This window comes from Drosophila bipectinata, chromosome XR, assembly GCF_030179905.1.
Source record: "Drosophila bipectinata strain 14024-0381.07 chromosome XR, DbipHiC1v2, whole genome shotgun sequence".
Classification (NCBI taxonomy): Eukaryota; Metazoa; Arthropoda; class Insecta; order Diptera; family Drosophilidae; genus Drosophila; species Drosophila bipectinata.
In genome coordinates, this window is record NC_091735.1 from 21,300,468 (window position 1) to 21,328,182 (window position 27,715).

General features: G+C 39.5%; 3 protein-coding genes across 3 annotated transcripts; 1 reads left to right on the plus strand and 2 right to left on the minus strand.

Annotated features, from left to right (window-relative positions):
- The first annotated feature begins 1,927 nt into the window (after positions 1-1,927).
- Positions 1,928-3,226, plus strand: LOC108127136 (mucin-2). Its single transcript, XM_017243993.3, has 3 exons — positions 1,928-2,768; positions 2,847-3,019; positions 3,093-3,226. Exons 1-3 carry the CDS (start codon positions 1,936-1,938, stop codon positions 3,158-3,160), a joined length of 1,074 nt encoding a protein of 357 aa, XP_017099482.2. The 5' UTR covers positions 1,928-1,935; the 3' UTR covers positions 3,161-3,226.
- A 9,020-nt stretch (positions 3,227-12,246) lies between these two features.
- Cpr12A (Cuticular protein 12A) lies at positions 12,247-13,255 on the minus strand. Its single transcript, XM_017243994.3, has 2 exons — positions 12,700-13,255; positions 12,247-12,447 (listed from the first exon to the last, which is right to left on the minus strand). Exons 1-2 carry the CDS (start codon positions 13,040-13,042, stop codon positions 12,269-12,271), a joined length of 522 nt encoding a protein of 173 aa, XP_017099483.1. The 5' UTR covers positions 13,043-13,255; the 3' UTR covers positions 12,247-12,268.
- Positions 13,256-22,075: 8,820 nt separating this feature from the next.
- Positions 22,076-23,494, minus strand: LOC108127156 (uncharacterized). Its single transcript, XM_017244013.3, has 4 exons — positions 23,058-23,494; positions 22,831-22,997; positions 22,563-22,762; positions 22,076-22,241 (listed from the first exon to the last, which is right to left on the minus strand). The coding sequence occupies exons 1-4, from the start codon at positions 23,417-23,419 to the stop codon at positions 22,107-22,109; spliced, it is 864 nt and encodes a 287-aa protein (XP_017099502.2). The 5' UTR covers positions 23,420-23,494; the 3' UTR covers positions 22,076-22,106.
- Between the last annotated feature and the right edge of the window lie 4,221 nt (positions 23,495-27,715).

Consider the following 27,715-nt stretch of genomic DNA (forward strand, 5'->3'; position numbering starts at 1 on the left):
CCACGAGTCGTAATTGTTTCAAATAAAGGACTTTAAACTGGACACCATTAAGAGAAGTGGGTCAGTTTTTATGAAAGAACCTCATAAACATTTTACTTGGGTGTTTATGATTAAGATTCTTACAAGAATGAAGCTAAAAGATTTTAGTTTCTTCAGCTACAATTAGGATTGTTTCCTTAAAGTCGCCTTTTTTTATACCAATATGTATGCAGATCTTGAATAATTTTGACAAATTGCCAGGGGCTTGGCCATGTCCAGTGGCAAAAATCAAATCAAATTAAATTTGTGCCAAAAAAAAAAAAAGTGAATGAAAAGAAACAGGAAGATGGAAAATACAAAAAAAAAAGTTTCGTTTACATGGAAATTTGTGGATGAGATTTTCAATTTTCTTGAAGAACGAAAAGGAGACGGAGAAGAGAACAAGTTGTTTGACAGCCGCTTGCTGTTGTGGACTCATAAATCAAAAAACTTTTTTGACAAATTACACATTAAAGACCCCGGCTGGGTGTGTGTTTTCTATATATTTCACTTGCAGCGATTTTAGATTAAAAATATAAATCAGATTATAAATAAACGCAACGGCGACTAAACGATACAAATACTTAACCGGTTTTTGGTTTAAAGACTCGAGACTAAAGAACTTTTATGACACTGACTGGAGAAGAGAAGAATCATCTGAAGATAATTGAAGAAAGTGGAACAAATTAAAGAAATGACAGCAAAACAGAGCTTTTGTGTCATCAACAGCAGGAGGTAGCTGCAGTTTGTTGTCATCCTTTTGACCTTTTTAGAAAAACTCTCAATAAATGATTAAAACAAGAGACTAGAAAATGAAAGACTGTCCAAAGAAAACAAAGCATGTTTCCATTTAATTAAGTCTCTCTGTTATTCTTAAGATCTTAAAATCGTAATTTAAAGTTCAGGTTCTTAAAACTAAACCAATGAACTTCGATCACCTTTCACTCAGAATTACGACGGCAGACAAATTCCAAAACAAACTCGCTCGCACCCACCCAGCCACATCGAAAGCAGCCCCATAAACATGCACAAGGTAATTCGCACCTGCACACACTGGAACCAAACCGAACCGACACCCAGGCATCCATATACCCAGGCACCCGCACCCAGGCAGCATTGCCCAGACACTCTCACAGGATCACCCACACAATGATGCTATTTTAAAGGCTTCAACAGGCCTGCCACCTGAGCTCATACTTATTTATTTTCCAATTTCATCATCTTTTAGTATTATAAATGCATTTTAACCCTTAGGTGGGTCAAGGGGTATATATATTATCATTAAAATTTATAATTTAAAATATTAAGTGTTAGAGGAATTTATTCTTAGGGTTTAACTCAAGAATTTCCTATCTATCTTTCTATTTCCATACATATTGTAAGAAAGTTTAACTTAAAAGTCGTGCTTCTTGCCGTACATTATGAGGCAGCTCCATTTATATATTAATAGCAAAGCTTGACCTTCAAAAATCTACAAAAAGAAAGAACCATATACATAATATTGTACAATATTATCATATTATCAATATTTTTGTTTGCTTTTTTTTGCCCTGACCCACACCGAAGGGTTAAAAGCCCTTTTTAAGGCCCCATGCCTGCAACATGGCCTTCCTCCCGAGTCCCTCCCTAAAATTTAACCGTTCTCATTTGTTCGTCAGTGCATAACGGTATTATAACAATGCCAATACAATATATACTATATGCATATGAGTATGTATCGTGTATATATATGTTTTGTTGTTGGATGTCTAAAGTGCTGATTAAATCCGAGCCGCAGCAGCAGCATCAGCAGCATCAGCAGCAGCGCCAGCCAGATGCATCTCAGCCCCGGAGTTGAAGTGGAAATTGTCGATTGGTATAAATACGAGTCTGAGCCTTTTGGCAGCGACCAAAAGTCAAAGAAAGACGCCTCCAGTCATGTCGTCAAACAGAATCCGGCCGGAATATGCACTTCTGCTGCTGTTGGGGCTGCTGGCGACGCTAATCCCGTTGCAGCTGGCGGCACCAGTTACGACGGATTCTGATCCGGATACGAGCTTGGATTCGAATTGGGATCCGGCGGACACCACCATAAGCCCGTATACCGAGGATTCAACCACCGTTTCTCAAGCTGAAACTGAAGTGGATGGCCAACGCATCGACTGCAAATTGACTTTCGATGCGGCGACAATGGAGTCGTTAGGCTGCCACAATAAAGCTGTGGTGCCCTCAGCGTCAGTGGGGGCGGAATTGGGACCGGCACCGGGACCGGATAGTGCGGCTAATAAGCCAGAGGATATTGCACAGGATCCAGAGGTCCTGCCATTGCAAATGCAACGCCACTTGAAAAGACCCGATAGTCAGCCCATCTATGAATTACAATTGGTTGTTTGGCCCAGTGACATTGAGGACGGTGATGACTTTAGTCCGCCACTTGCCACCACCACTACCACCACCACCAGCACTAGTAGCACTACAAAAGCACCAACAACAACAACTACTGGCAGCACAACCACCACAATTGGGACACCTATTGAGCAAATATGGCCATTGTATGAGGATCAATTGGTCGTATTCCCGCAAATGGACTTTGAAGAGGAGAATCTTGATTATTTCTTCGACGATGTGGGACCATCCAGCACCACCACACCACCACCGCCCACCACTCCCAGCTCTACCACATGGCATCCCACTGGCACGCCCACACCAACACCCATTTATGTTGTGCAAAATTATCACGTCATCCATCCCAATGGCACTGAGGAGTACAAGTAAGTACTAGGAGGTTCGGGGTCACCTTTACATAATCGGGGTCACCATTGTTATAACACTTTCCTCCTTTATTCCAGACTGGTAATGAGCAATGGTCTTGTAAACTATAAGAAGATCTACACGAAAACAGTCGGTGACCAGGTGGTTAATGTCCAGGAGGGCTACAACTCTGTGCCGATTCCCGGCCCCAGAAATCAAATCCAAACCCAATACTTCATTGCCGATGAGCGTGGCTATAATGTCTATAGAAGTGAGTCCTGACGCCCTGACCATCTTGGGTTGCCACCGAAACTCATAATCTATTCTATTTTCTTCCATCATAGTTGAAGTCAGCCCCCGGCAGTCGGGATTGCCCAAAAATTTGCATTACAAAGCCACAAAAACGACCTAAATGTGAGTGAAGTTGGCCAGGATTTTCAAACTGACTGACACAGTGTCCTGATTCGAATCATATTTTTTTTTTCCCCTCTTTTTTTTCTATTTATATTATTTGATATAGAGCTTAATAAATATTTCAGAAAAACGCTACCGTTTTTTGTTTACTTAAGGGGTGGAATAAATTTCAACTAAAATTGAGTATGAATTTACAAAAATAAAATGCACTTTGGATATTAAATTCCTGGTTATAATTAAATTAAAAGTTATTTTAACAATTCGTGTGAATAAAAACAGCCGGGATATATGAGAAGGCATCAATTAAAGCGAGATGGTTGGTTATTTTTGGAAGCTGCCTTTAATTATGTTATATATCAGAAGTGTGTTTTTATTTTCAAAATAAAGTTGGCTTATAGAAAAACTAAATTAAACTATTAAAGTTTAAATAGATAAGAAATTATCAATAACCTCAAAAATATCGTTAATAAATTCAGAATTATTCTTAAGATTATTTTATATTTTTTTTCAAGTGTCTTTGAACCTCAGACCTAACTGTAGCATACTTTTTGGCGTGCAGGAAGGCCTTTAATATCTTTATATATTTTTTTAAAACAAATTCAAGCTTGTTTTAACAATAAGTACCACTGTTACCTTAGACTGCCGCAAACAAATAGTAAAATAAAATGTAATGCCCTCAAAATGATTTGCTGTATTTTGTTGTTTGTTTTTCGCTCCTGTATGTTATTCCATATAGAGATGTATATATATATTTTCCTGTTTCCCCCGATCCTTCTGAATGTCAGTATATCTTTTTGTGTGTGTTTTTGTTTTTGTTTTGGTTTGAGCTTTGGCTCTCTACTTATTTTCCATTGTAGTGATTCGAATTCTATTTGCTGTGGATTTCTCAATCGCAACGCCACTGATTGCCATCTTTGGTGGCTCTGGTTGGCTCTAGCTGGGCTGTCATAGACGTAGCCCCCCGAGGGCTGCTGAAGGGGGTTATAAGGATGATGCTGATGATGCCATTTAGATGCATATCAAAGTATTTCACTTTTGGCCAATCTTTTGCCATTTTTGCATATGTATTTATTTATTTATTTATTTGGTTTTTCAGCCTTTTTGCTGATGCGACTGCTGCGACTTGCTAGCTTTGGCTGCTGCTGCTGCTGCTTTTGGCCTTGTTGTTTCTTTCAATTGTAGTTTATGGCTTTCCTGGCCCCTGGCCCCCAGCCCCCAGCCCCATTGTTTGTTGTTGTTTATGCCTTTCAAACTTTTCTTGGTCCTTGGTCCTTGCTGTTGCTTGGGCCAGGCGTCAGCCTGTTGGCAGCTGTGCAAAGTTTTTTGGGTCCTGGCTTATGATTATTTAAAGTCTTGTTCGACCCTCTTTTATGTGTGTTTCGCCCCGAAATCCAAAATCATTCTCACCGAATGTGTATTTAAAACCAATGATTTTCCCCATGCCCTTCAAGTATGGTATTGTGTTGTCTTCTTGGCTTTTTCAGCAAAGGGTTGGCAATTAAATTCATCACAAAGTTTCCATTTTTATGATTTTCTTTGTACTTCTTGCCTCATTGGATGTAAATCGAGAAACTCCTTCCAAGCTATTAGTAGTATTAACCCATTTGAGGTATTGAATTTTTAAATATTTTTAGGGCCATTTAACATCCAAGTAAATCTTGCTATTACCTCTTAGAAAAACTTAATATATGTTTACTTTTATGCCAAGAATATTCTCTGTAAGCCTGGGCCAAAAAGTTCTCTAGTGCAAAAGGCAAATGGAGATATAAACAGTTTCCGGGTGTGTCGCTTTAGTGCGGGCATCAATGGGTTAAAAGTCCCGAGGGCAATCCCCAGCCCAGGACCTTATTCTCCTTCTGTACTGTGCTGTGCTTCCTGGTTGCTCGTCCTGTTTCTGCTACTGCAGAATCCTGGCTCCTGGTTTCAGGTCGTATATCCGTTCCGTGTCGTCCTCGTCGTCTTGGTCGTTCGTCGTTCGTTTTACAGCCTTTGTAATTATCACTTTAATGAACTTTGCTAGTTTGATAGCGAACCTTCTCGCCAAAGGTATCCTTCCCCGACAATGGGGCCAATGAGAGGCAGAACTACGTGCACAACTGACTTTCTCTACTTTTCCCCATCGCATTGTGTGCCTTTGGTTTTTATTAAGGAATAAAATTAGTGAGCGCGTGCCGGGAACGCCAAAAATGCCAGTTGCAGGTCGTCCTTCGTCCTTCGTGCTTCCTTTTTTTTGGGTTACACTGCCAGACTTACAGCGGAAGCAGCGGCGAAAGACTGAGACACAAAAATAAACAACACCTACAAAATAAAACAAACTTTCTCAAAAGGCACAAAAAATAAAACAAGACTATACATAATCAGGATTATTATTTTGAGAAGATTTCCCCGAAAGAATATCCTGAAGAAAATTCTCACTGCACTCGGGGCAGAATGTATTTAAGTTGAGGCTGCAACACAGGCCCAAAGTAATGCGAAACGAATGTGCGCCAAAATAATGCAAGATAAATGCGCCAATTTTCAGTAAAAAAAAAAATAATAAAAAATTGGCCCTAAGGAGGAAATGTTTTGGATAAGTGGGTATAAAAAGGGTAAACAAGGGAGATGTTTATACACAGAGAAAAAATCTTAAAAGAGCTAGTAATATCAGGGAAGCTGCCACATAATGTACGGCTTGTATTATATTGATAGAACTTCCATTAAAAAAAAATAATTTCTTTTCAATAATTAAGTATTTATTTATTAAGTTTGTAAAGCCCTGCTTTGGGTATTAAATATACGATTATCATTATAATATAAGCTGCCGCATAGTGTACGGCTTATTGATAGAACTTCGTTAAAAAAAAACCATAATTTCTCTTCAATAATTAAGGGGGGACATCTGAGTAGAATTTTGAAAAAATCGAAATTTTTTTTTTTCGCTTAAAAAATTCTTTAGGGACTTAAAAATGACATATCAAAAGATAGAGTCCGGCAAAAGTGTCTAAGTGTCGAAATTTTTCATTCTGCGGCGATGCCTCACAGGTATATCCCACAGTACTTAAAACTTTAAACGCGTTTTTCTCGAAACCACTTTTTTTGAGTTGGCCGAACACCTAACCTAAAATTTTGACAGTATACTCAGAATACCTATGTCTATCGACACACGTAGGATTTTTTTTTTATTTTGCTTACTTTTTTTTTTATCAACAATTTTGTGACGTTTTTTGTTAGTGAAAATTGAAAATTTTGTTCAATCACTTGCCATTTTGGAAAAAATCAATATATCGAAAAAATCCTACGTGTGTCGATAGCCGTTGAGATAAAGAAACTAACCAAACTTGATTTTTTGTTCTAGATCAAAAAATAAGGACGTTAGGTGTTCGGCCATGGACCCCCTTTAAAAAAATAGGGCCTACGAATAAGGGCTGCAGGGCCGCCATATTGTTTTCGATTTATTAAAAAAAAATTTTATTGTGTAGTTTAAATATAATATAATAAAACCCCATTTACAAATTTTCGATTAGATGTTTTTATTTGGCCAAAAAAAATTCGAGAAAAACCGTTTTTTTTTGGCCTGTTACTCAGATGTCCCCCCTTAAGGGGGGAAATACAATTAAAAATTTATTTTTTTCAAAAAATTTTTTTTTGTCCTAATGTACTCTAAATATGTCTAGGAATAAGCCTTTAAAAGCATAAAGCCGTCCGGTACTTATTTTCCAAGTAATACGCAATTTAGTGAGTGCGTGTCAGTGGTAAACTTTAGTGAGTGGTAAACTTTAAACGCTTCTACTGAAAAGTCGTGTTTTCAAAGTCGCCGTGCAATGTACAGGTCAGAGATTTCATTTTAATCGAATGCGGTTTTTTGCTTTATATTTGAAATTAAATTCTCCACAACATGAATGAAAGGATTTTTCATATTTATTTGTTATAACATGTTTTTTTGACGAACAAAGTCAAAAAAAGTGTGTTTTTTTTAAACATTTTTTTCAGTTTCAAATTTTTTCATGGAAAAACCCTTTTTTTTACATATGAAATAATTCATGTTGTGCGCTGTACCTCTAAGTTTAATGCCCAGTTGTTGTTTTTTGTTTTAGACGTGATCCTGGGCCTGGAGACTGCACGGCGCAAAGTTTATCCCCCAAAACACGACTCTACATTATTGATCATAAATGGGCTTAATTACAATATTTTTCGTAAAACTTGACTGATTTTCATTGCCCAATAATTTCCTAATAACATGCAAAAAGAATCGCTAAGATTCATTCAATTCCCTACTTGCAATCCACTCCCAAAGATAGGCCTCATTTTAGGTCTTTTAATTGTATTTCCCCCCTTAAGTATTTATTTGTTTATAATACCCTGGATTATCCTGTACGCCCTCTAGGGAAAAATGAATAAAAGAAATAATTAACGCAAGATTACACCTTAAATCAACCAAAAAGGACCAAAGGGCAAATGTGAAAAATTTAATCTTAAAAAAAAAAGGCTAGTGGTTAAGCAACTGAAACTGAAAATGAAAATTGTGTGCACGTGAAATGGTGAGAAAAAAAAAAAATACAATTCGAAATGTGGGAAAGTGGTCCTGCAACTGCTACGGCTCCCGGTCCTGCTCCTGCTCCAGGTCCTGCTTCGGCTTTCTGGCCTCGTCCTTGTCGTGGTTTATTTTTTAAAACGCAACGGCAATTAATCATAAAAACAGATTTTAACACGAGCTGACTTTATTTTCGAATATATATATATAGTCGTGTATATATGTATATGGGCTTCTTGGTGGCAACTCGAACCCATAAAATATGCAAAATATCTTGTAATGTGTTTATCAAAGTGTGTGCGTATGGGCATTGGTGTATCTGTGTGAATGAAACATGGATCGGGCAATGTTCTGTGGGCTCAGTTTTCTGTTTCGGACGACGATGGCCAGCAAAAATAAATTCATTGAATTAACAAATAGCTTCATGTTCATTTTTGTGCCAAAAGGAGAACAAAAGCGAAAAGAAATATCCTTACTTTTTCAGTTCGTGGATTTTCAGGATTTTGTTTCATGTCACTGGTACTATTTTTTTTTTTGTTCAGGAGAGTCCACAGACCTGCCACAGATTATGTGGCAAGCGACTAACCCGGAAACACTCCTAGTGGATTTTCGTTAAATATTTAAATTTTTAACATAAAAACTATGCATGTTTTTGTGGCTGTGGCTGGTAACTCCACACTCCACACTAATTGTTGGCAACTGAATTTTAAAATTACTTGAAACTTGATTGTATAACCCGACTCTTAAGTTCTCTGAAATATGTATGAGATACTGTTGGAGGTCTGGAATATTTATAAGAAAAGCTAGTTAGTGCCCTAGGGTGTTAATTGTTTACTTTAGAGTTTAATAATATACTTGATTTTCTGGAGTTATTTTAAAGGGAATTTGCTCAACTATAAGACTATCATAACCCCAAGGGGATAACCCTCCTCTTCTGGAATCGATAATACTCCAGCATGGGTTGGCAAATGAGCGGATTGAATTTAAAATGTAAATGGCCAGGACGAGTTTCACACGCAATGCCTGCTGACGAATTAAATCCAGTGAAATTGGTTAATTCCGCCATGAAGTTGGTTGAAAAAAAAAAAAAAATTACATAAAATTACAAATGCAGACAGCCAGGCCCAGGCCCAGAGGAGGTGAACAGAAAAAAGTTCATGGTATAATTTGCGGCATACACGCTAAAATAATGAATTTCCGCTTGCATAAACAAAGGATGTGGCAAGAAAAGGCTGCTGCCACGGGGGGGTCACTTAGTTAGTTAGGAGAGATTCTTGGGGGACAACTTGGGCCTGGCAATTTCATTAGAGGTGCTGGCATGCAAAATGCCAACAAAATGCAAAAAAATAGAAGAGAATTTTCATGGTGTAATGCAATTGCCTGGCACTTGGTAACCTTACATACCAGGTACTTGCAGTTTAAAAGGGGTCTATTGGGTTCTTGAATCTTATAATACCTATATAGTTTTGAGGTCTAGCCTCTTTGGAAGAACTATATGATCTTAGAAAGGTATGAGACTAACTAAAGTGCAAGTTCAGGGTATCATATCGTTTATAAACTTTCATTTCAGGGCTTGGACATCTTATTCAAGAATGTCTCGCTTCCAGAAATATTATTTTTGATTAGATTCCTTTTATTCTTATGGCCAGTGTCCTGGCCAGGTCATATTTTCATTTTTAATGAACCTTTTTCTGGTTCATTTGACGCTGCGACTAAACCAGCCCTATGATAATTTCGTTTCCTCGTTTTTTTTTTTGTTTAGCAATGTAGTTGTTGTGCCTTGTGATGGTTAACTGGCAGGACGCAGGACACAGAGTGTCCTTTTGGTGTTTGCCGGATCTCGGCTGCCTTTTGCTGTGGTCGCTGATGAACTGCACACATTGCCCTTTCCATTACATTACGTTTCCTGCCATCCCACCTTTTAACTTCCGCCTCCACCTCCAGCGGCAAACAACAGCCATGTCCTTTTAGCACATCCTGCCCATACACCTGACCATCTGACCACCCAGGAGGGTGCTATCATTCTGGGTGTGTGTGTGTATGTGTGTCCACGTCGCTAAACGCGACTTTCGCTGCTTAAAAGCCATTTTTGCATTTTATATTTAATTTTTTTTCCGTCCACCCACCGTTGGTCATCCTTTTTATCCTTTCAGTGCCTTGCTAACTGTTGGTCCTTTCGCCAAGGTAGTCTTCTATTTTCCCTTTGGTATATTATTATTTTAATATATATATATTTTTTTTTAAATTGGTAATTATTGAACATTCTTCTTCTTAAATATTCGATTTAATATTTTATTTCTTTGATGAGCTTTTGGATGTAATGGTTGTGTGTTTTTTTCAGAGTATTTCTCGCCCTGCCCTGACCAAGTTAATCCTTCGTCCTTGCTCATTTCAGTTTCCAGATTTTTTTTGGTGTCTCTCCACCTCTGTTTGTTCTTTATCCTTTGGCTTTGGTTTACATTTTTTGTGACGCTGTGTGTATTTTTTTCGGTTGTTTGTTGCCTGTTACCGCAGCATGCAAACATTTTGGAAACGCCAGCCGTTTCCTGGAACGGCAGGACGACTCAAAGGACGCGGCCGGGGGCCTCGTGTCCTAGTTAAACTTTTGCCTGCTTTGTCACATTTGCAATATTTATTGCCTTTTGATTATATTTCCAAGCGGTTATACAAAACAGCATCGCTTGTGTGTATATACTTTCGTGGCATTTAAGATTTTGGTTCGTTTTTTGCGGGTGATGCGATTTTAATGGAAATACAAAAGGGGTTTGGCATTGACATTGAGTTGACGGGTCCTAAAGGTCCTTTTTTTTTTTGTTCATCGCCAACTCTTTAATCGAGTCAAAGTTGGCTCCCTTCCGGCTTCCTATTTTCTTCAGCTCTTTAATAAGCGTCAAAGTTAACAAAGTTGCATCAGTGTTGGGCTTAACTTTTTCCTTGTACTTTTTCCCTTATTTTCCATTACATTGCCCAGAATCAGGATCCAGGGTCTCTCCCCAATCTCTCTGGTTGCTTATTCCTCAGCATTCTGATTGTAAAGTTTCATTGATAATTTTAACGACTACTCCCCTCCTTGCCATGAAGATGTAGGATGTGAGTTCGAGTCCGACTTTGGATTGTGGCATTTTTTTTTTTTCGACGAGGATAACAATTGCAAGTTCGTGTTGAACTGCAAAGTCGCTTTAAGTACTTCTAAAAGTTGCCCGAGTCCTGGTATGAGAAATCACAGCTGAACGGGAAGGTATTCACTAATCGGAGTTCATTCTGGGAATTAAAATACTTTTGTTGTTTCATTTTATTGCTTTGCGAGTGCCTGCGAGTGCCTTTTCCTCATCTTATGCAATATTTGGGTTAATCAGATTTGAAATCAATTCCATTTTTATTTGCAACACAAATCATACTTTATTTGTGTCGAGGGACTGCAATTAACAGTCCCCGAAACCGATCGCAATCGGATATCAAGATGATTTTTTATGGCCTTTTATGTTTTATGACTTAATAGTCGGGTCGGTCCTCAAAAAAAAAAAAACGAAACCAAAAAAAGGATTCCCAGTTGAATTAATTCTGCAAGTCAGTCGCCGTTCAATGGAACGATGAACTCGTTTCGCCACCCCTCAAGGTATGGTATCCTGTCGGCACTTAATAAATTTATGATGAACCTTCACACACTCTTGACTTGAAAATTTGGAATTCAATTCCATTTCGCACCATTCCAGACCATTACATATTCTTTAAGCACTGAGAGAAATATTTTTCAATACAGAAATAGGTATTTAGAGATATCTATAGATCATAAGAAAGTCTTATAGGTCTTTATTATAAAATAAAATACTTTTTATATATTTGTTGTGAGTAATTCAATATTTTATTGTTTTTAAATATTATTACAAGTTCTTAACTTTAGTTTTTATTACCAGAAAGTCTTAATATTTTATAATAAATCATTTAACTTGATTCTTTGTCAGTACCTGGTCAGTATCTCTCATTTTTGGAGCTGTAGTCCGTTTGGTTTGGTTTCGTTTTCGTTTCTTAATTGCCTTTGGCCAGAGAACCTCGCCAAAAATGTGTTAAAAATGCAAAAATATGGCCAGATATTCAATGTACATACATACATACATACGTATGTATGTATATTTTTTTATACCATCACTTTGGCGAGGGGGTTGCCCTGCACTTGTATGTTTTATTGCCCGAATCGCTTTGCGGTAAATTTATTACCAAATTGTCGGCGACTTTCGAAAAATTCGCGAAATCTTCTCAGCCAGTGGGCAGTGGGTTTTAAAAGGCGTGGGGAGGCGTGGCAGGGGTCCCTGCCTACCATTTATATATATATAAGTAAGTATCTGGGGGAAACATCTTAAATAATAAATTCATAATTTTCGCTGCTTTGCTTTAATAAATTTTTATTATTTTTTAATTCCATTTCATTGAACACAAAAATAAAAAAAAAACATCGTCGATAAAAAATTAAATTCGTAATAATATGAGTAGTTGAGACTAAAATGAATAATAAAAAAAAAAATGAGGCAGATGATGCAGAAGGAGCAATAATAATAATAATGAGGATGGTGTGCAATTATTCGGCTTCAGTTTTCAGCTTCAGTAGCGGCCCTTGCCCCTCGTCCCCGCCCCGGACGCAGCCCCAACCCCAGCCCCCCGGGGTGTTGTCGTTCCCAGTTTCGTGGTGGTATCCTCCGACCGGGATTGGGAGGAGTCGACAGTGGCCATGGGCACTTCGATGGAGCGAGGCAGGTTGGGGTACACCTGTGGTGTGATCGCTGCGGGCGGACAGGGAACAAACAAAAAAAAGTCATGGTTAACATGGGTTAAAAAATACAACCAGTAACAAGCAACGGGTTAAGGTTAGCCCCCGACCCCCAACAGGTCCGAGGTGTTTCAAGCTGTCTTATTAATTGATAATTAATTGGAGGAGAGCCCTCGAGATTAAGGAACTATAATTGCCAATTAAATTAATTATCTAATTACACTTTTAATTAATTTTAATTTAATTCCTAGCGATAGATACTTACACTGATTCTGCCGATAACCAAACTGATCAGCATTATAGAACACGGTTATGAACCTTCCGTCCGTCATCCGATAGGAGTAGTATCCGACCACCATCAGGGTCTTCACATCGTCGATCTTCACAAAATATCCCCGCTCGTACCGGGACGTTCCATCGTCCAGCTCGAATCGATATTCGTAACTTCCGTCCGGATATCGGTTATCAAAACGATCCAGTAATCGTACGCCGCTTTTGGGCGTCGCCTCGGGTTCCCTTTCCTTGCGGATCTGCTGGGCGGAAGTGAGGGCGCCGGAAGTCAGGCAGAGAATGGCGGCGAGCAGGACGAGCGAACCGGAAGTGGCCATTTTGAATTGTGAGTGTGTTGTGGTCGCGTGATGTTTTGTTAAGAGTTTAATTCGGAAACTGTGTAACTTTGGCTTTTTATAGTCCAGGGATCGGGAGCAGCGGCCGAGGCAGAGGCAGCGGCAGCGACGCCAGCTTGCAGGCCTGACTGAGGCGACCGCGACTGAGAAGCGAGCGCGATCTTCAGGCCAAGCTGGATATATCCGCCAAAGGACGGGGGGTTAGGTCGGGTATACACTGGAAAATATTTAGTACTAATACTCCAGGAATTTGTTAGAAAGAGCTAACGATATTGATCGAAAGGGGCTTTTAGATATCGAAAATAAATCGAAGAATATTTTTATAATTTTTTTTATAAATAATAATTTTAATTTTTATAAATTTCTTAAAAACACTAGAAAAAAAAAATATCAACAAAAAGGTATATATTTTTTTTTAAGAATATAACATATTTTATAACATTTATTAATTTTTTTAATTAAAACTTTTATTAATTTTATCAACCATTTCTCTCAGTGCACCACTGGCTGAGCCATTGCCGTCAAAAATTCTCAATGCTTAATCATACAAAAAAAAATCTTAATTTCATCTACTTACACACATGCTTACCCCTCTCTGGATGTGTGTGAGAGTAAGAAGAAGAAACCGGCAAGAGTGGGGTGGGGTGGAAGGGGGCGTGACCGGGGCTGGACAGGTTGCTAACTGGGCAATTTGGTTGCGCCTCTTTTGTGTGTTTGCTTTTAACCCTGTTCGCACGGCCGCCAAATTGGTAGGATTTTGTGGGAGTGGGAAGGGGGTTGAGACGTGCACTGGTGGGTGGTGGTCTAAAGGGGAGTTTATAAGAGGGGAAGGGGCTTTTCAGGCCCCATCAAAGTTTTGGAAACTGATACACCAGACATAATCGATTTGCCGCCAATTGATGGATCGACTGATGAGGACTACAAGTGCCTACCAATTAAGCTTAAAAGCCACTGGCTGTTAATTGGCCTTTAAACTAAATCTTAATTTTAGTTAAAAGCTTAATTTATGTATTAAATATTAAAGAGTAACTAGGCCTAGAAATATTCCCAACTAACTCCATAATTCATCCAAAGTTTCTCTTGTTTTAAGACCACTGTTAATGGCCAGTAGCTAAAAATACAACAATTCTCGCACCCTACAATTTGGAGCGGCCAGTACGTGCCGCCTGTCATCGGTCTCCCGGGCGTGGCAGATGCAACATGGACGTTGGTCGGATCGGCGGCCTTTCAAAAAGAGGCGGCGGTGGCGGGAGGCCAACGGAGGCGAGGCCAACGAGGCAAGCGTCCTGTGGCCAATTAGGGCTAATTTATGATTTCAATCATTTCTTAATTGCATTTAATGTGCAGCGATTTAGCAGCTAGATTGGAGATGGGAGCTCGGGGAGTACCAGGGGAGTAGTGTAACCTCGGGGGCTACTTGGTCAGTTGGCCAAAGTTAATGATGTGCAATTGAGCCAGTTTCCCTGGACAACAAAACTTATCCTCAGACACAGACAAAGTTGGGGAGTCTCTTAAATAAATAATAAATATCTCTCTTGAAGGATACTTGAAGGGGGACTTAAAGTTTGTTATAAGACATAAGCCCCCTTTGGAATATCTTACCACCACAACCCTGGTCTACTGACCACTGATCTGATCTGTCAATAAATCGACATGGCCTTATCGCCATTTAATTGATTTCCACACACCCCAAAGGTCACGCCGAACAAAAAATATTCATTTATGATTTTATGAATTTATGAAATTCTTGTCTTTCATCTGTTTTGGTTGGTTTTTTTTTCACGCCATAAAGTGCAGATTTATGGTCAAGTCACAGTGACAGGGAGTGTGACAATTGCAGTCGCATTCACTCAGTGACTCAGTAAAGCAGTCACTCTGTAAGTCACCCAGTCAGTCAGTCAGTCAGTTACCCAGTCAGTGAAAAAGACCGCTAAACTTGCCAACATGCCAACCAAAAACTGAAACAACAGTGCCACTTCCTTCAGTGCTGGCGTCAACATCCTGGCCCAAACTGATTTATTTATAAACGTATTTTATCTCTGCCTGTGACAAAGCATTCATTCCAGCACTCTGACAGTATGGCACTCTGGCTGTTTGGCATTTTGGCATTCTGGCCGGGCCAACAAAAGACAGTTTCAGCTTTCAGTTCCAGAAATTAAAATACAAAAGTGTACAAAAATGTTTGCCAAACTTGTTGCGCCACCAAAAAGCACTGAGAGAAATAATTAAGATATCAGATAGTTTGTTAAAATTGAAGTTAAAGATACTCAGTTAAGATACTAAAGTTAAAGATACTCCCAGCTTTGTAAGAAAGTAGGAAGATGGGAGGTCATTCTTACTAGAAGCTCTAAGATTTCTTTCTCTATAATCCCTCCTAATATTAACACCTAATATGTGGAGAGAGGGATTAATAAATCTTAACTAACTAAACGAATCTTTTTAAAAACCCCCTCCTTATTTTTTTATGGTTTTTTTTTAATCCAAAAAGGAGGCTGGGGGATCTCGGAAGGTATTCATTCATCAGCAAGGTCATTTGTTTTGTATGTCGATGACAAAGCTGGCGTATCAAAAAAAAAAGGAAGATGTTGGTGTTGTGCAGTCGTGACAGGAAGCGATTCCTGGTAGCATTGGTAGCTGCTCCTCCAGATCCAGCACCAGTCCCAGCTCCATCTCCAGCTCCTGCTGCTTTTTTTGTCTGGTACGCCGCCTCTGTCTGTGATGCTAAATGGTTGAGACAACAACGCTGTTTGTCATTACCGTGCGTTGGGTTATTTTTGGGCAGGTTGCACTTTTTGTTGTCCCCCCCCCCCAACACACCCCTTCCCCACAAACAACAATAAGTGCAACAGCAGCAACCAGAATCAGAGCCAAGGAGCCAGCAGGAGGTGCCTCAGTTTGGCTTACTTTGTAGGTGTCAACGTTGGGACCCGGCCATTCTGTTGAGGACGTGCCTCAGCTTTCAGCACCTATCCAAACAGAGTTGTACAGTGGGATAAGATCTATAATTTTTAGTCAAAAAAAACTAAGAGCTTTATTAAGAGATGAGAAACAAAAATCCTAAAAAAAAAAAAACATAGGCCTTATCCTTATTTTAAAGACATTACTTTCGTAACCTACCTAATTCTACAACACTAATTCCACAGTACTTGGCTATAGACGGCGGCAATGAAATGCCCAAAAAAAAAAAAAACAATCCAAGAAGAAATCTCACGCACACAGCGCCAGATGCAGATACATTTAAAGATACAGATACAGATAGAGATACTACGGTTGTGGATGAAACCAGGCAGAAGTTGGGCTGAGTTGGATGGGGGGGTTTGGGCCAAGTTACACACAAATAATGTACAAAAGTGGCTTATAAAACAAAATTTGTATGAATGGTCCATGTAGCCGCTGCCTGCCTACGTGACATGACATCCCGAGATACAACTTGTTGTATAGCCCCGCCCCACCTTCTCGGTGTTCCTCCCTCGCAGTAGGATAGCCTACCTTTTGGTCTGAAAGCACTTTTGGCCACTTTTTTGCGGCTTTGAGACGAGACGACGACTGCCTGTTGCCGGCAGTAGGCACTCGGCAGAGTCGGCAGTGGAATAATTCCCATCAAATCACGTCCCTCTCTCTCTTGGTTTTTTTTCTTCTTTGCGGTACTCTTCAAAACTCAGATACAGATACAGATACAGATTTCTGTTTGCGGCTGCTGTTGCTTTTTCAGATTTTTTTTGTTTTTATTTTAGTTTATTTTTTGTTTTTTTTGTTGATTTTTATATATATGATATGCCTGCCGAGCATCTCAAAACAATTTGTAAGACTTTAGCAGAGTTTGTTTGGTGTCTTGCATAAATTATAAAATCCGCAAGCTGAGTGCCTATGCAGAAAAAACACAAAAAACAAAAATGTAAAATAAAGAAATGAATTCAAAAGATACAAAGATACAAGTAGGGAAGCTACTTTTGGGCCAAAAGAGGATGTTTAGATACTATAGCTACAAGAGCTAGAATGACTTGAAAGATGCCTTCTTATTACAACTCTTTGGTAGTATTTTGATTAAAAATCCCTACTACCTTATCTTGGGGCATCATAGATACATTTGTATCTCTGTATCTGTGCTGGCATAAATTTATTAAGCGGCTATTCCTAAGCCAGGGCCAATTTCACAATTCTCAATTACCGAAAATATGGCACAGACTATGAGGCTGCGGGCCCAAAGCGTTGCAAGTATGCAGGTTTTCTCTAATTTGTATCTTACGGATACCGATGCCGATGCGGACCTGCAGAACGAGATAGAAACAAAAACGAGCAAAGGACCAAACGAGAACACACAACTAATCCGAGTCAATAAAATTCTAACCATAAAAAGGGGAAGTCCTTATTGGACTTGGCTAACCCTGGTCCAAATTGCAGAGGTCTCCATTAAATCTACATTTTTGCGGACAGACTCCCCCCCCACAACTTTCTGTCCAAAGGGTGTATCTGTGTGTGGCTTAACATGTATGTATCTGTGTGTGTACGTGTGCATATTTCTGGTCACAAATGAAATTTACGCAGAGCCGCATTTATTAATCTCAAGATTAGATTGAGTCTGGTGTCTGATAAGCACAATTGCGAGACTTTATATGCAAAAGCATAAATATTATGAGTTAGTTTTGGGTGCGGTGGTAACTACAATAAGAGAAACTTTCTTTTTTAATTAAATATTTATATACAAAAAGGAGGAAGTATGACCCATGATACAGTAATTAGGGCATATCGTTATCCAGTGTTGGAAAGAGTAAAGTGATTTCACATACAAACTTGTAATTTTACTGTTTTAACCTTTACTGTGTTAAATTATATATTATTTAGTTATTTAATTGATTTAAATATATTTTTTAATTTAAAACTTATGCTGCAAGCTCAGTCGGGGAATTACATTTTTGAATAAAAGTGAAAATAAGCCATGTTTGGATATACTTTAGATTATAATGTAATTTACCCAAATTTATAAAAAAGAAAATGTATTGTATATTCCATATTTTCTGTCTTTTCTGAAAAATAATGTAAAATTTAGCAATAGAAAGTTTCTATTACAAACATATAGATAACCATCATAGACAACATTATCACTAAAGTCGGAATTACGCCTCAGCTACCGTTTAAGGGTGAACATCTTATTCGTTAGACAACACTGTTTTACTTAAAACCTGTCATCATCTTGTATCTTAAGTGACATGTTTTGGTATACTTTAGATTATAATAAAATCTACCAGAACTTATAAAAAAGAAACGTTTTTTAAATATTTCATATTTTCTTTCTTTGCTGACATACTTTCGAATTAAAAATAATTGGAGTTTAAGTTAGAGAAATGTATAGAGAACAATTAAAGGCAACACTGTGTTTTTATCAAAGGAGGTCAAATTAAACCATAGTTACCGTTTAAGGGTTAACAGCTTATTTGTTAGTCAACACTGTTTCACTCACAATCTGTCTTTTTTTTAACGGTATCATATTGTATCTTAAGTGTTATGACTTTAAGAAGCTATAGTACAAAATCTTGACTATTTTTGTCTGGCAATGCCCTTCTCTAGTATCCCTTCCACTCTGTAGCGATTCTCTAAGCCCTCTCCTCCCTAGTAAGTATGTGCCCAGTTTACTAAAAGCAACAAATTTTTGTTTTCCCCCCTCGAGTTTTTAGTTTTTGGAAGCGCTTTTGTTGCCACCATTTGATTTTTCGACATCTCCAGCCATGGTGCTCGGGACTTAACATTTTATTTGATTTCTTTACCGAGTGCTGGCATTGTGCTTTGAGGTTTTAGGTTTTAGGTTTGATAACCCCGATATAAATCTGGAAAATGCCGCAGTCACTCACACACGCATTTCACATCGTCTGGCAATGGTTTTTGGAGTTGGAGAGTCGGATGGAGGGATGGAGGGTCTTGGATAAATCGCACGTCCGAAAAAAAAGGGGCTGGCTGGTTGGATGGCTGGCTGACTGGGACTCTGAAGTTCAATGGCTTGGCATTCGCATTCAATTTGTGTGTGTCGGCACTTTGAATTTTTCATGCGACACGTCAATTATGGCCATTACTCAATTTACTTATTTATTTTCCTATTTATTTATTTACAATACGGTTGGCCCGGCTCGATTCATGGACATGGGTCCGGGTCCTGAGCTCCCCAGAGGATATACTTCCTTTTTTTTTTTATCTGCCGTTGGCTCGCTCATGAAGATAAATTAATTTGGGCAAATGGCCAAATGATAGGGGTCAGCCGTGTGAATATTTACATAGGTAATCAGGTTATCAGGGTTATCAGAGACAAGGGTCATCGATACAACACTCTATAAATAGATAGCTCCACAAGTGCTACTCCAAGTGCTGCTTTGGATGAGGACGAGAACAGCATTTGAATGAGAATGTTAAACATTTATTTGGGATGTGTAATCCATCATATATATATGTCGGCTCAAATGCTAATGTCCTGGCCTGGCAAATGAAAAGTGAATCCTCAGAAAAGTCCATTCAATGCAGCGGCTTTTGTGGAGCTTGGGCTCTTTGAAATAGGCCCAGGATATGGCTTTTAATAAACGAGAATAAAAGAAAGGGAGGGAGTCAAGGGCCAAAACAGAGCCTAGAATAGTAGTGCCCCCTTAAATATTATCAAGTATTTTTCATGATATATCCCGTCAGAAGCTTAAATCCATAAGTAGTTCAAAAGATGTCAACCCGATTCGGTTGGTAATCTTTTTACAAAAAAAAAAAAAAAAAAAATTAAACCAAAAAACTACACATTCAACCCGTATTCGAGCGTGGATCCATTTGCACACTCAATTCATTCACACTCTCGGCCAGGTCCTGGTCCTGGTTCTGGTTCTGGTCCTGGTTGGGTCCTGCCATTCATTACATGGGCCTGGCTGACTCGTAAATACAAAAACGGCGCAGAAAGGGCAGCAGGAAAAGGAAAAGGAGGAGCGCCAACCAGCCAGCCAGCGAATCCCTGGCCCGCATTGGATTAGTAGCGAAATGAATAGCTGCAGTTATCCTGCCACAGAGCTCTCTTCCGATTTACAATGCACTTGAAAAAAAAAAAAATTTATAAATAAAATAGAATATTTTATACCAAAAACAAGCAATAATTTAGATTAAAAATATATAAATTTTAATGAAAAATAATTACCTCCACTATTTTCTTCAGTGTTTCCTGCATTTTATGACCATATGTGCATTGAGGGGGGTGGTGTGGGTGAATGGTTTTCACAGAAAGCGAAGGTAAGCAGCCAAGTCTTACAGCCGTACATGCTGCCAACACGGAAAAGTCGAAGGGAAAGCGGGAAATTGAAGGTGGAAGGTGGAAAATTGTAGAGCCCCCCAAGTCAGGCGATGGAGATGGAGAAGTTTTATGAATGCTCACCGATTTGCCGCCGACAAATCTCCTGGCATCGCCTCCTTTTCACCAAAAAAAAACCCTCACCAGACCACCCAATTTGGGGCGTTTTTACAGAAAAACCCATTTAAATTGGTACCAGAGCTCAGAGTCAGAGGCAGAGGCAGAGTCATAGCCAGAGCCTGAAAAAGGCTACCCACAAAAGACACTCGCCAGCTGGCAAATTGGGGCCTCGAATGTGTTTTTGTCAGACGCCTCATAATGTCTCATCTTTTGGCCATCAAATTGGGAACACACACATCTAGAGACTTGACACAGGGTCCTGGTCCTGGTCCTGGTCTTGGTCCGGGTCCTTGTGCCTCAATTGAAACTGGCTATGACACCTCTAAACTATTTCGAATTGCTTAAATGGACCTCCAGGATGATGGAGGAGGAGGAGGCTCCGAATGTGTGTCGGGGCATGATGTAATTATGGGGGTTAAATTGGAATTTTTTTTTTTTTAAATCCTTAAAAGTACTTAAATTGTAAGATTCCTGGGGATTTAATTGCTTAACTTTCATAATTAAAAATAGAAAAAAATAAAAATAATAACAAGGAACTATGCAACTCACCTGCCACTGTATCTTTCAGTTAACGGTACTTTGGTTACTGCCCCCGCACCCCGCTACACACACGACGCGATCGCGGAATCCGTCAGATCCACCGGCACTAATCTGAATCTACTTGACGAATTTACACTAAACACTACTAATCACAGCTGCTAAGATTTGATTTTTTAAAAGTCAACATATTTTCCAACATACATACATACATACATACTGCACATACATATGTAAATATGTTTCTTTAGGACGCCAAAAGACTCCCTATCCAAAAACACTCGCGAATACTCAATGCCCACTACTTTCTTTCACTTTTTTCGATTCCACATTATAGCACACACTATTAGCCATATATTTAATAAATCAATCAATCAAAAACCTCAATTAATTTAATAATAAACAATTAAAAACAAAACGACGCACGGATAATTGCAATGGCGGAACTTACGGACACGGAGAGAAAGCGTAAGGATGACAAGATCGGAGAGCGTGAGCGTGGTGGGAGAGCGCTGCCGATAGCCATCTATCGATAGGAATTATTTAGTATTAATAACTATCGATCTTTGGTATTTATGGCCAATAGGAAACTTTTTCAAATAAAATACTAAATAGTACCAAGTTTAAAAATTATTACTAAAGTTTTAAGATTTTTTTTTAAATTTCTTTATTAAATATTAAAAAAAAAAAAGTTGTATACTATATTTTAAAGATAAATGCATTTAGAAGGAGTGGGCATGGCTGGCAAAAAGGGGCACTGCCTTGGAAAATATGAAGCCTGTCAAGCGAGCAATAGAGATAGATGACGTTTAACTTGGGAGCTGACTTGGCCAGGTCGGACAGGATTGTTTCCAGGTCTATTACCATGAGTGTTGGGGGAAATGGCAACCGAAACGACAGGACAACTCAACTGTGTCCGACTGCTGACTGCAACAATTGTTTCCAATTCGATTTGCGGCAACTGGAGCGAGTTGGGAGTCAGCCAAGTGTGTGTGTGTGCATGTCCTCGATCCAAATCCCCCCCCCCCCCCTCCCCTACTCCCCGGCTGCCTGCTACTCCGCCATGCCATATCCTGCTGTATCCTTTCATTTTGAGTCGCCTCCATCATCATCATCATCATCATCATCCTCAACCTCATAGACATCGTCATCTTCATCATCCTTCTCGGTTGCCGAAATGTCGTTGATGGCCAAAGTTGATGGCTCGGTTTCGGTTTCAGCCTGTGGGTAAAAGGAGTTGGTATTCCAGGATTAGATATGTATATGTACATATATATCCAGAGTATCCGTTGCAGTTGCCTAGTTCTAAATATTTGTCAGCTATTGATTTCATTCTGAAGAGTGACAGCCTTAAAGGGGTTATCAAAAATACTACTGACAGATATCGTAAAGTAGTTTGTCTTTAAAAGGATTATGTCATTGGAATCTACAGTTCTGAATAATCGGATATCTATAATTTAGATTACCATCCATATACTGTCCATTTTAAACCTCATAGAACGATGTAAAACCTTGAAAAAGTAAATCCCCATAGCCACTTACATATAGCTCAGTTGTGGAGACATAGCTTGTGTCCTTCTCCTCATTTGGATCCTCCTGCTCATCGACTTTCACATCCAGATCCTGATCGGTATGCTCCGGTTCGGGTATTGAAGTTTTCTTAGTTTCTGGATCCTTTTCGCGAGCAACTCCGGGAACTTCAAGGTTCCTTGGTAGCATCGGCTGTTCGGCGGATAAGGTATCTGTGTTTTTCGAAGAATTTCATTAAAATTTGTTTCAAATTCTGGAAAGATTTCGGGGGAAAACTCACGGGTATCCACATGGTAGCCACGATGATCGGCTGTGTAGAACACCGTCGAGTACTGGCTGTTGGGCAAGGGCACAGAGTAGTATCCTTTCTTGGCCAGGACGAGTTCCTTGCCCACGGGAAGCCAATAAGCCCGCTCGTAGCGAGTATTACCATTGTCCAGTTGGTATCTGGAAATGATGGAAATGACCTATCGAAGAAACTGCCTTTAGTAATTATCTAATTCTTACCTAAACTCGTACTGCCCGTCCAGAGATCGCTGATCAAAGCTATCTATAAGCCGAGGACTACTCTGTGGCTTGTAAACTACTTCCGGAAGGACCTGCGATGGTGGCTTCGGTGGCGCCAATAGTGGTGGCCAGTGATGGACGTGCTGATGGTGGCTGGTCTTCGGGGTGGTGCTGCCCCAGGGAATAGTGGTGCGTCGGGGTCGCTTCGTCCATCGTGAGTCCGAGCCAGGAGTCAGAGCCAACAGGGCCAGGACCAGCAGGATCAGTGGACCCACTCTGAGGCTCTGCTGCAAAGAATAGATGCTTCTCAACTGGAACATTCTGGTATTCGGTAATTGATTGTATGACTCTTCGGTGTGCATCGATGCCTTATATATACTCGATTCTGTATCGAAGACCACTCGACTGAAGCCTTGTTGGCTCTAAAGATGAAAAATGTCCAGTTGAGGTGGTGGAGGCGGGGAAGGAGCTGCCGCAAAAAAAAAAACAAAAGCCCAAAAGCCAGCCTACCAGATGATGATGGGAAAGGACGGGGCAACAGGCTGGCACTGAAGTTTGATAAACTTCTCTTTCCCTCACACGTCAATGGCAATGATTTGGCAATGCCTTTCGGTCTCACTCCCCCACCACTCACACACTCTCCACATTTCCCTTTCTTTCTTTCACTTCCTCCTCAGACAGGAAGATGCAGTTCTAGCGGTTTTCAAGCTAAATTATAGAATCTATAGGACCTTTAGATCGGGAAGGTCTACTAGTTATATAGACTAGCCCAGGGATAGTATAGCCTAGCTGTATACCGATTTTAAGACTTTTAGAATATCTATTTCTATATAACTCTTAACTAAATATAGAAAGTTTATAAGATATATGAAGGATTTCGACAGTAATAGTTGTAGCTCTCTTCGTAGAATATTTATGATAGTCTAGCCTGGCTTTATATCACTTTTCAGACTTTTAGAATAAATATTTCTATATAATTCTTAACTTACTATAGAAAGCCTATAAGAAATATGATGGTTTTTGACAGTAATAGTTGTAGTTCTCTTCCTAGAAGCTTTATGATGGTCTAGGCTATTTCTATCCCAATTTTCAGACTTTTAGAATATCTATTTCTATATCCTACTCAAGTATATCTAATGACATGTGAAATATCTTAAGGTTCTGGATGGTAATAGTTGTAGTTCTCTTCCTAAAAGCTTTATGATGGTCTAACCTATTCCTATCCCAATTTTTAGACTCTAAGAAAGTCAATTTCAATACCTAACTCAAGTATGTCTAATACCCTGATAAATATCTTTAGGTTCCGGGCACTAATAGTTGTAGATCCCTTCATGGAAGCTTTATGATAGTCTAGCCTAGCTTTATACCTATTTTCAGACTTTCAGAATATCTATTTCTATATCTTCATTAACCATATGTGGCTGGTAATAAGCTTTAAGTCACTGGCATCTCTGATGCCGTCACCGCCCTCTAAGAATGCTTCTTTGTGGGTTTTGTGAGGCGTCACGGTGCTTTTGTGATTTTGACAGCATTTTCGGAGGCGGCGGCGGCGGCGGATTTGATCCTTGGGCCCTGAAAGCAGAGATGAGTGCAGGGTCGGGGGCGGGGTCGGGGGCTTGTTTACTCCGTTTGTTGGTTTGTTCGATTGTTTGTTTGTTGCGCCGACCGAGCCCCAAAGTGTGTCAGGCCCAGATGCATGGCGGCGGCCCAAAGGCAAAAAAGCCGACTCGGATTCGGATACGGATTCGGGTATCGACATGGTTCATTGACCAGGCCGCGTCATCCCACATCTCGCTATCGACTCGGCCCATCTTGGCCCATCTTCTTGGCCCTGTTTTTCCCCCCTCGGGCTTATATTCTTTCGCCTTCCCGCCCAAAAAACTGGCCATCGATTTTGCTGATTGCCGAGTAGGCGTCACCATCTGCCCCTAATTGTTTAACCCTTGTGTGTGTGTGATAAATGCCAGGACCTCATCTGACATTCATCACCCCCCCGGGGTTAAATATTTATGCTCCTCAATGGAATTGTTTGTCAAACTTTGATTTGACGGCGAAATCCATAGACTCTTTTGTGGAAACAAGTTATTCAGGGAGAATCATACAATATTAAAATATATAAAAATAAATAAGAAATAAATAAGAAGAATTGCTGTCACCGTGATGGATTACCAAGCCAATGGCATTATAATTGATAAATTAAATTAAATGAATTTGTTGATTAATTAATGATCGACCCAGTGAGTGGAGTTCCTCGCAAGAATCGTGATTGATCGCCGCCTCGCTGGGATCTGGTTTGCATTTCGCGAGTGGGTGTCAAGTGGCCACGTCACCCGGCGACGGGTTAACAAATTTCTGGTGAAGTCCAGGGCACTTAGGCAGATTAAATTCTCGAGTCCGTCAAACCGAATGCGTAATTAATAAATGCAAACATTTAGTCGGAATTTGGCGGCTGGCGGCGGCTTCGTGCTTTCGTGCCCAATATCGCACACTATTAAGGCCTTAAAGAGACGGACTAACGGACCTCACGATCTTATCGCATATTCATTCATTCGGGGTTTTAATGGTTGCGGTTTAAAATATTTGGCATGTAAATGCCAAGAGTTGGGGCCAGCAGCCTCATAAAAAGGAGTTTCGAATGGCCTGCAGCCGAATATTTCGCTTGTATGTTGTATGCGCATAACAAACTAATAAATATTTTCATCCATATGTAAGTATAAAATATTGTTTAGAGTCCCAAAAACCGTACCGAAAAATGGCAAACTCAGCGCCGGCCCCAGCGTGTGTTCTCGATATTTCATCTCTCTACCATTTTGACCATGTTTTTTTGGCCGGTACCGCCCCATCCACCCATCCAAATGGCCAGCAAAAATAAAAATACCACCCACTCTATCATCCCATAAGGATAGTAGTAGTAAGGCCATCCACCATCCACCCATCGTTGGCATTTTCAAGTGTCTAAGCCATGAATTTATATTGCTCGATTTCGATTTAAAAGTATTTCGGTTACATAATCTCGGCATTTTTATCACATTCCAGGACTGTTTGATGGTCGGTCCTTGGGCCGAGGAAACTTTCTCTGACAAGAGTATTGGTATGTATGTATGTCCATACATACTGACCCTCCAAAAATGTGTAGCCATCTAGCCCATCTTGTTGTGGTGTAAATTGCTCAATTATAGGCAAGTTTGTATCTCGGTATCTTAGTATCTCAGTATCTTAGTATCCCATGTATCTTGTGTATCTTTGTGTCTGTATCTCGGCGCATCTTGGTCGAAAGTTTTTGCGGATAAAGTTTCACTTTAAGTTGATTACTTCATGATTTTCAGTTGACCAAACCGCATTTTCCTCAGACTTGCCAGAGTCAGCAAAATACTAAAAAAAAATGCCAGCGGGAAATGGGAAATGTGCAAGTTTGTGTGGAAATGAGGAAAACAGAATTAGTTTCGAAAAGCGATCCAAAGCGAAGCAATTCGTATGCATTTCCTTTTAGTATCTTTTTTTGGTCATAACGTAAAGGTTTGAAAAAGAGTTGCATGAAATTTCCTTAAATGATTTAAATTGCAGAAAATCATCAAGGGTTTTGGTCCATGTTGTCTAGTTGAGTTTATTGGGTCACATTCTGGTCTAAATCATTCGAACAATCACGGAAACAGCAACAAAAATCACGATCAATTGTTAAAAGTTCAAAAACGTGAGCCAAATGAACCTGTTTTGTTTGGCTTTTTGTCACTCCCCCTCCACATTCTCTCTATTTATCTCTGTTTCTGTTTCATTTTTGACTATATAACCCAAAGGTTACCCCGCATATATAAGTATATATAGAGCTGTGTATGTATATATTTTTGGGACTTGTTTTTGGAGTTTTTGGCTATAAAGCCACGCGCAAGATATGCAAATAGACGCGACAATATGAACCACAATGAAATCTTGTTACTTTTTACGTTTCAAATGCAAAGAAGTCCCGCCAAATTGTAGCCTCTCCCCGGCAGTTTATCTTCGTTCTGGTCTCGCCGATTGTTGATTTAGGCAAATTCGTATTTAAGCCAGAGCCGGGAAAACTTTTGGAGACCCGCGGATCCATACAATATACGTATGTATATTCAGGATGCGGGCTACCCCTTTTTTTTTTTCGTCAACTTGGCCCAAACAATGTTCCCAGAATTTGCGTGTCCGTCTTGGGATAGTCACAAAATAACAACAATAGAAATAATAAACAAGACTACAGTTGGCTCTCTATAAGGGAAACAGGCAATGGTTCTCTATAATTATATATTTTCATTAAATTTAAGCTTATTTAAGATTTAAATCAGTCATAAAATATCAATATTTTGTCACTGTTTATTATTAGTGATCAGATATCGCTTCTTATCGGTTGGAAATATTAATATTAAATATCTAAGACCATTAAGACCTTCATGAATTCATGAGACCTTCAGAACGAATGTCACAGAAAGCGATGCCCAGGACCAGGACATGGATCACGACCAAGTTGGAAAGACCAAGGTTACACAAAATTGGATAGATCAGGATTATAAACCATCAGGAAAAATGGACAAAAAATCTAAAAAATATTTCGTCTCAGGATTTTGGTGCACAATGGTGGAGAATCAATCTAGAAATCGTTTAAGGTACTCAGCTTAAGAATCGGATAAGAATTG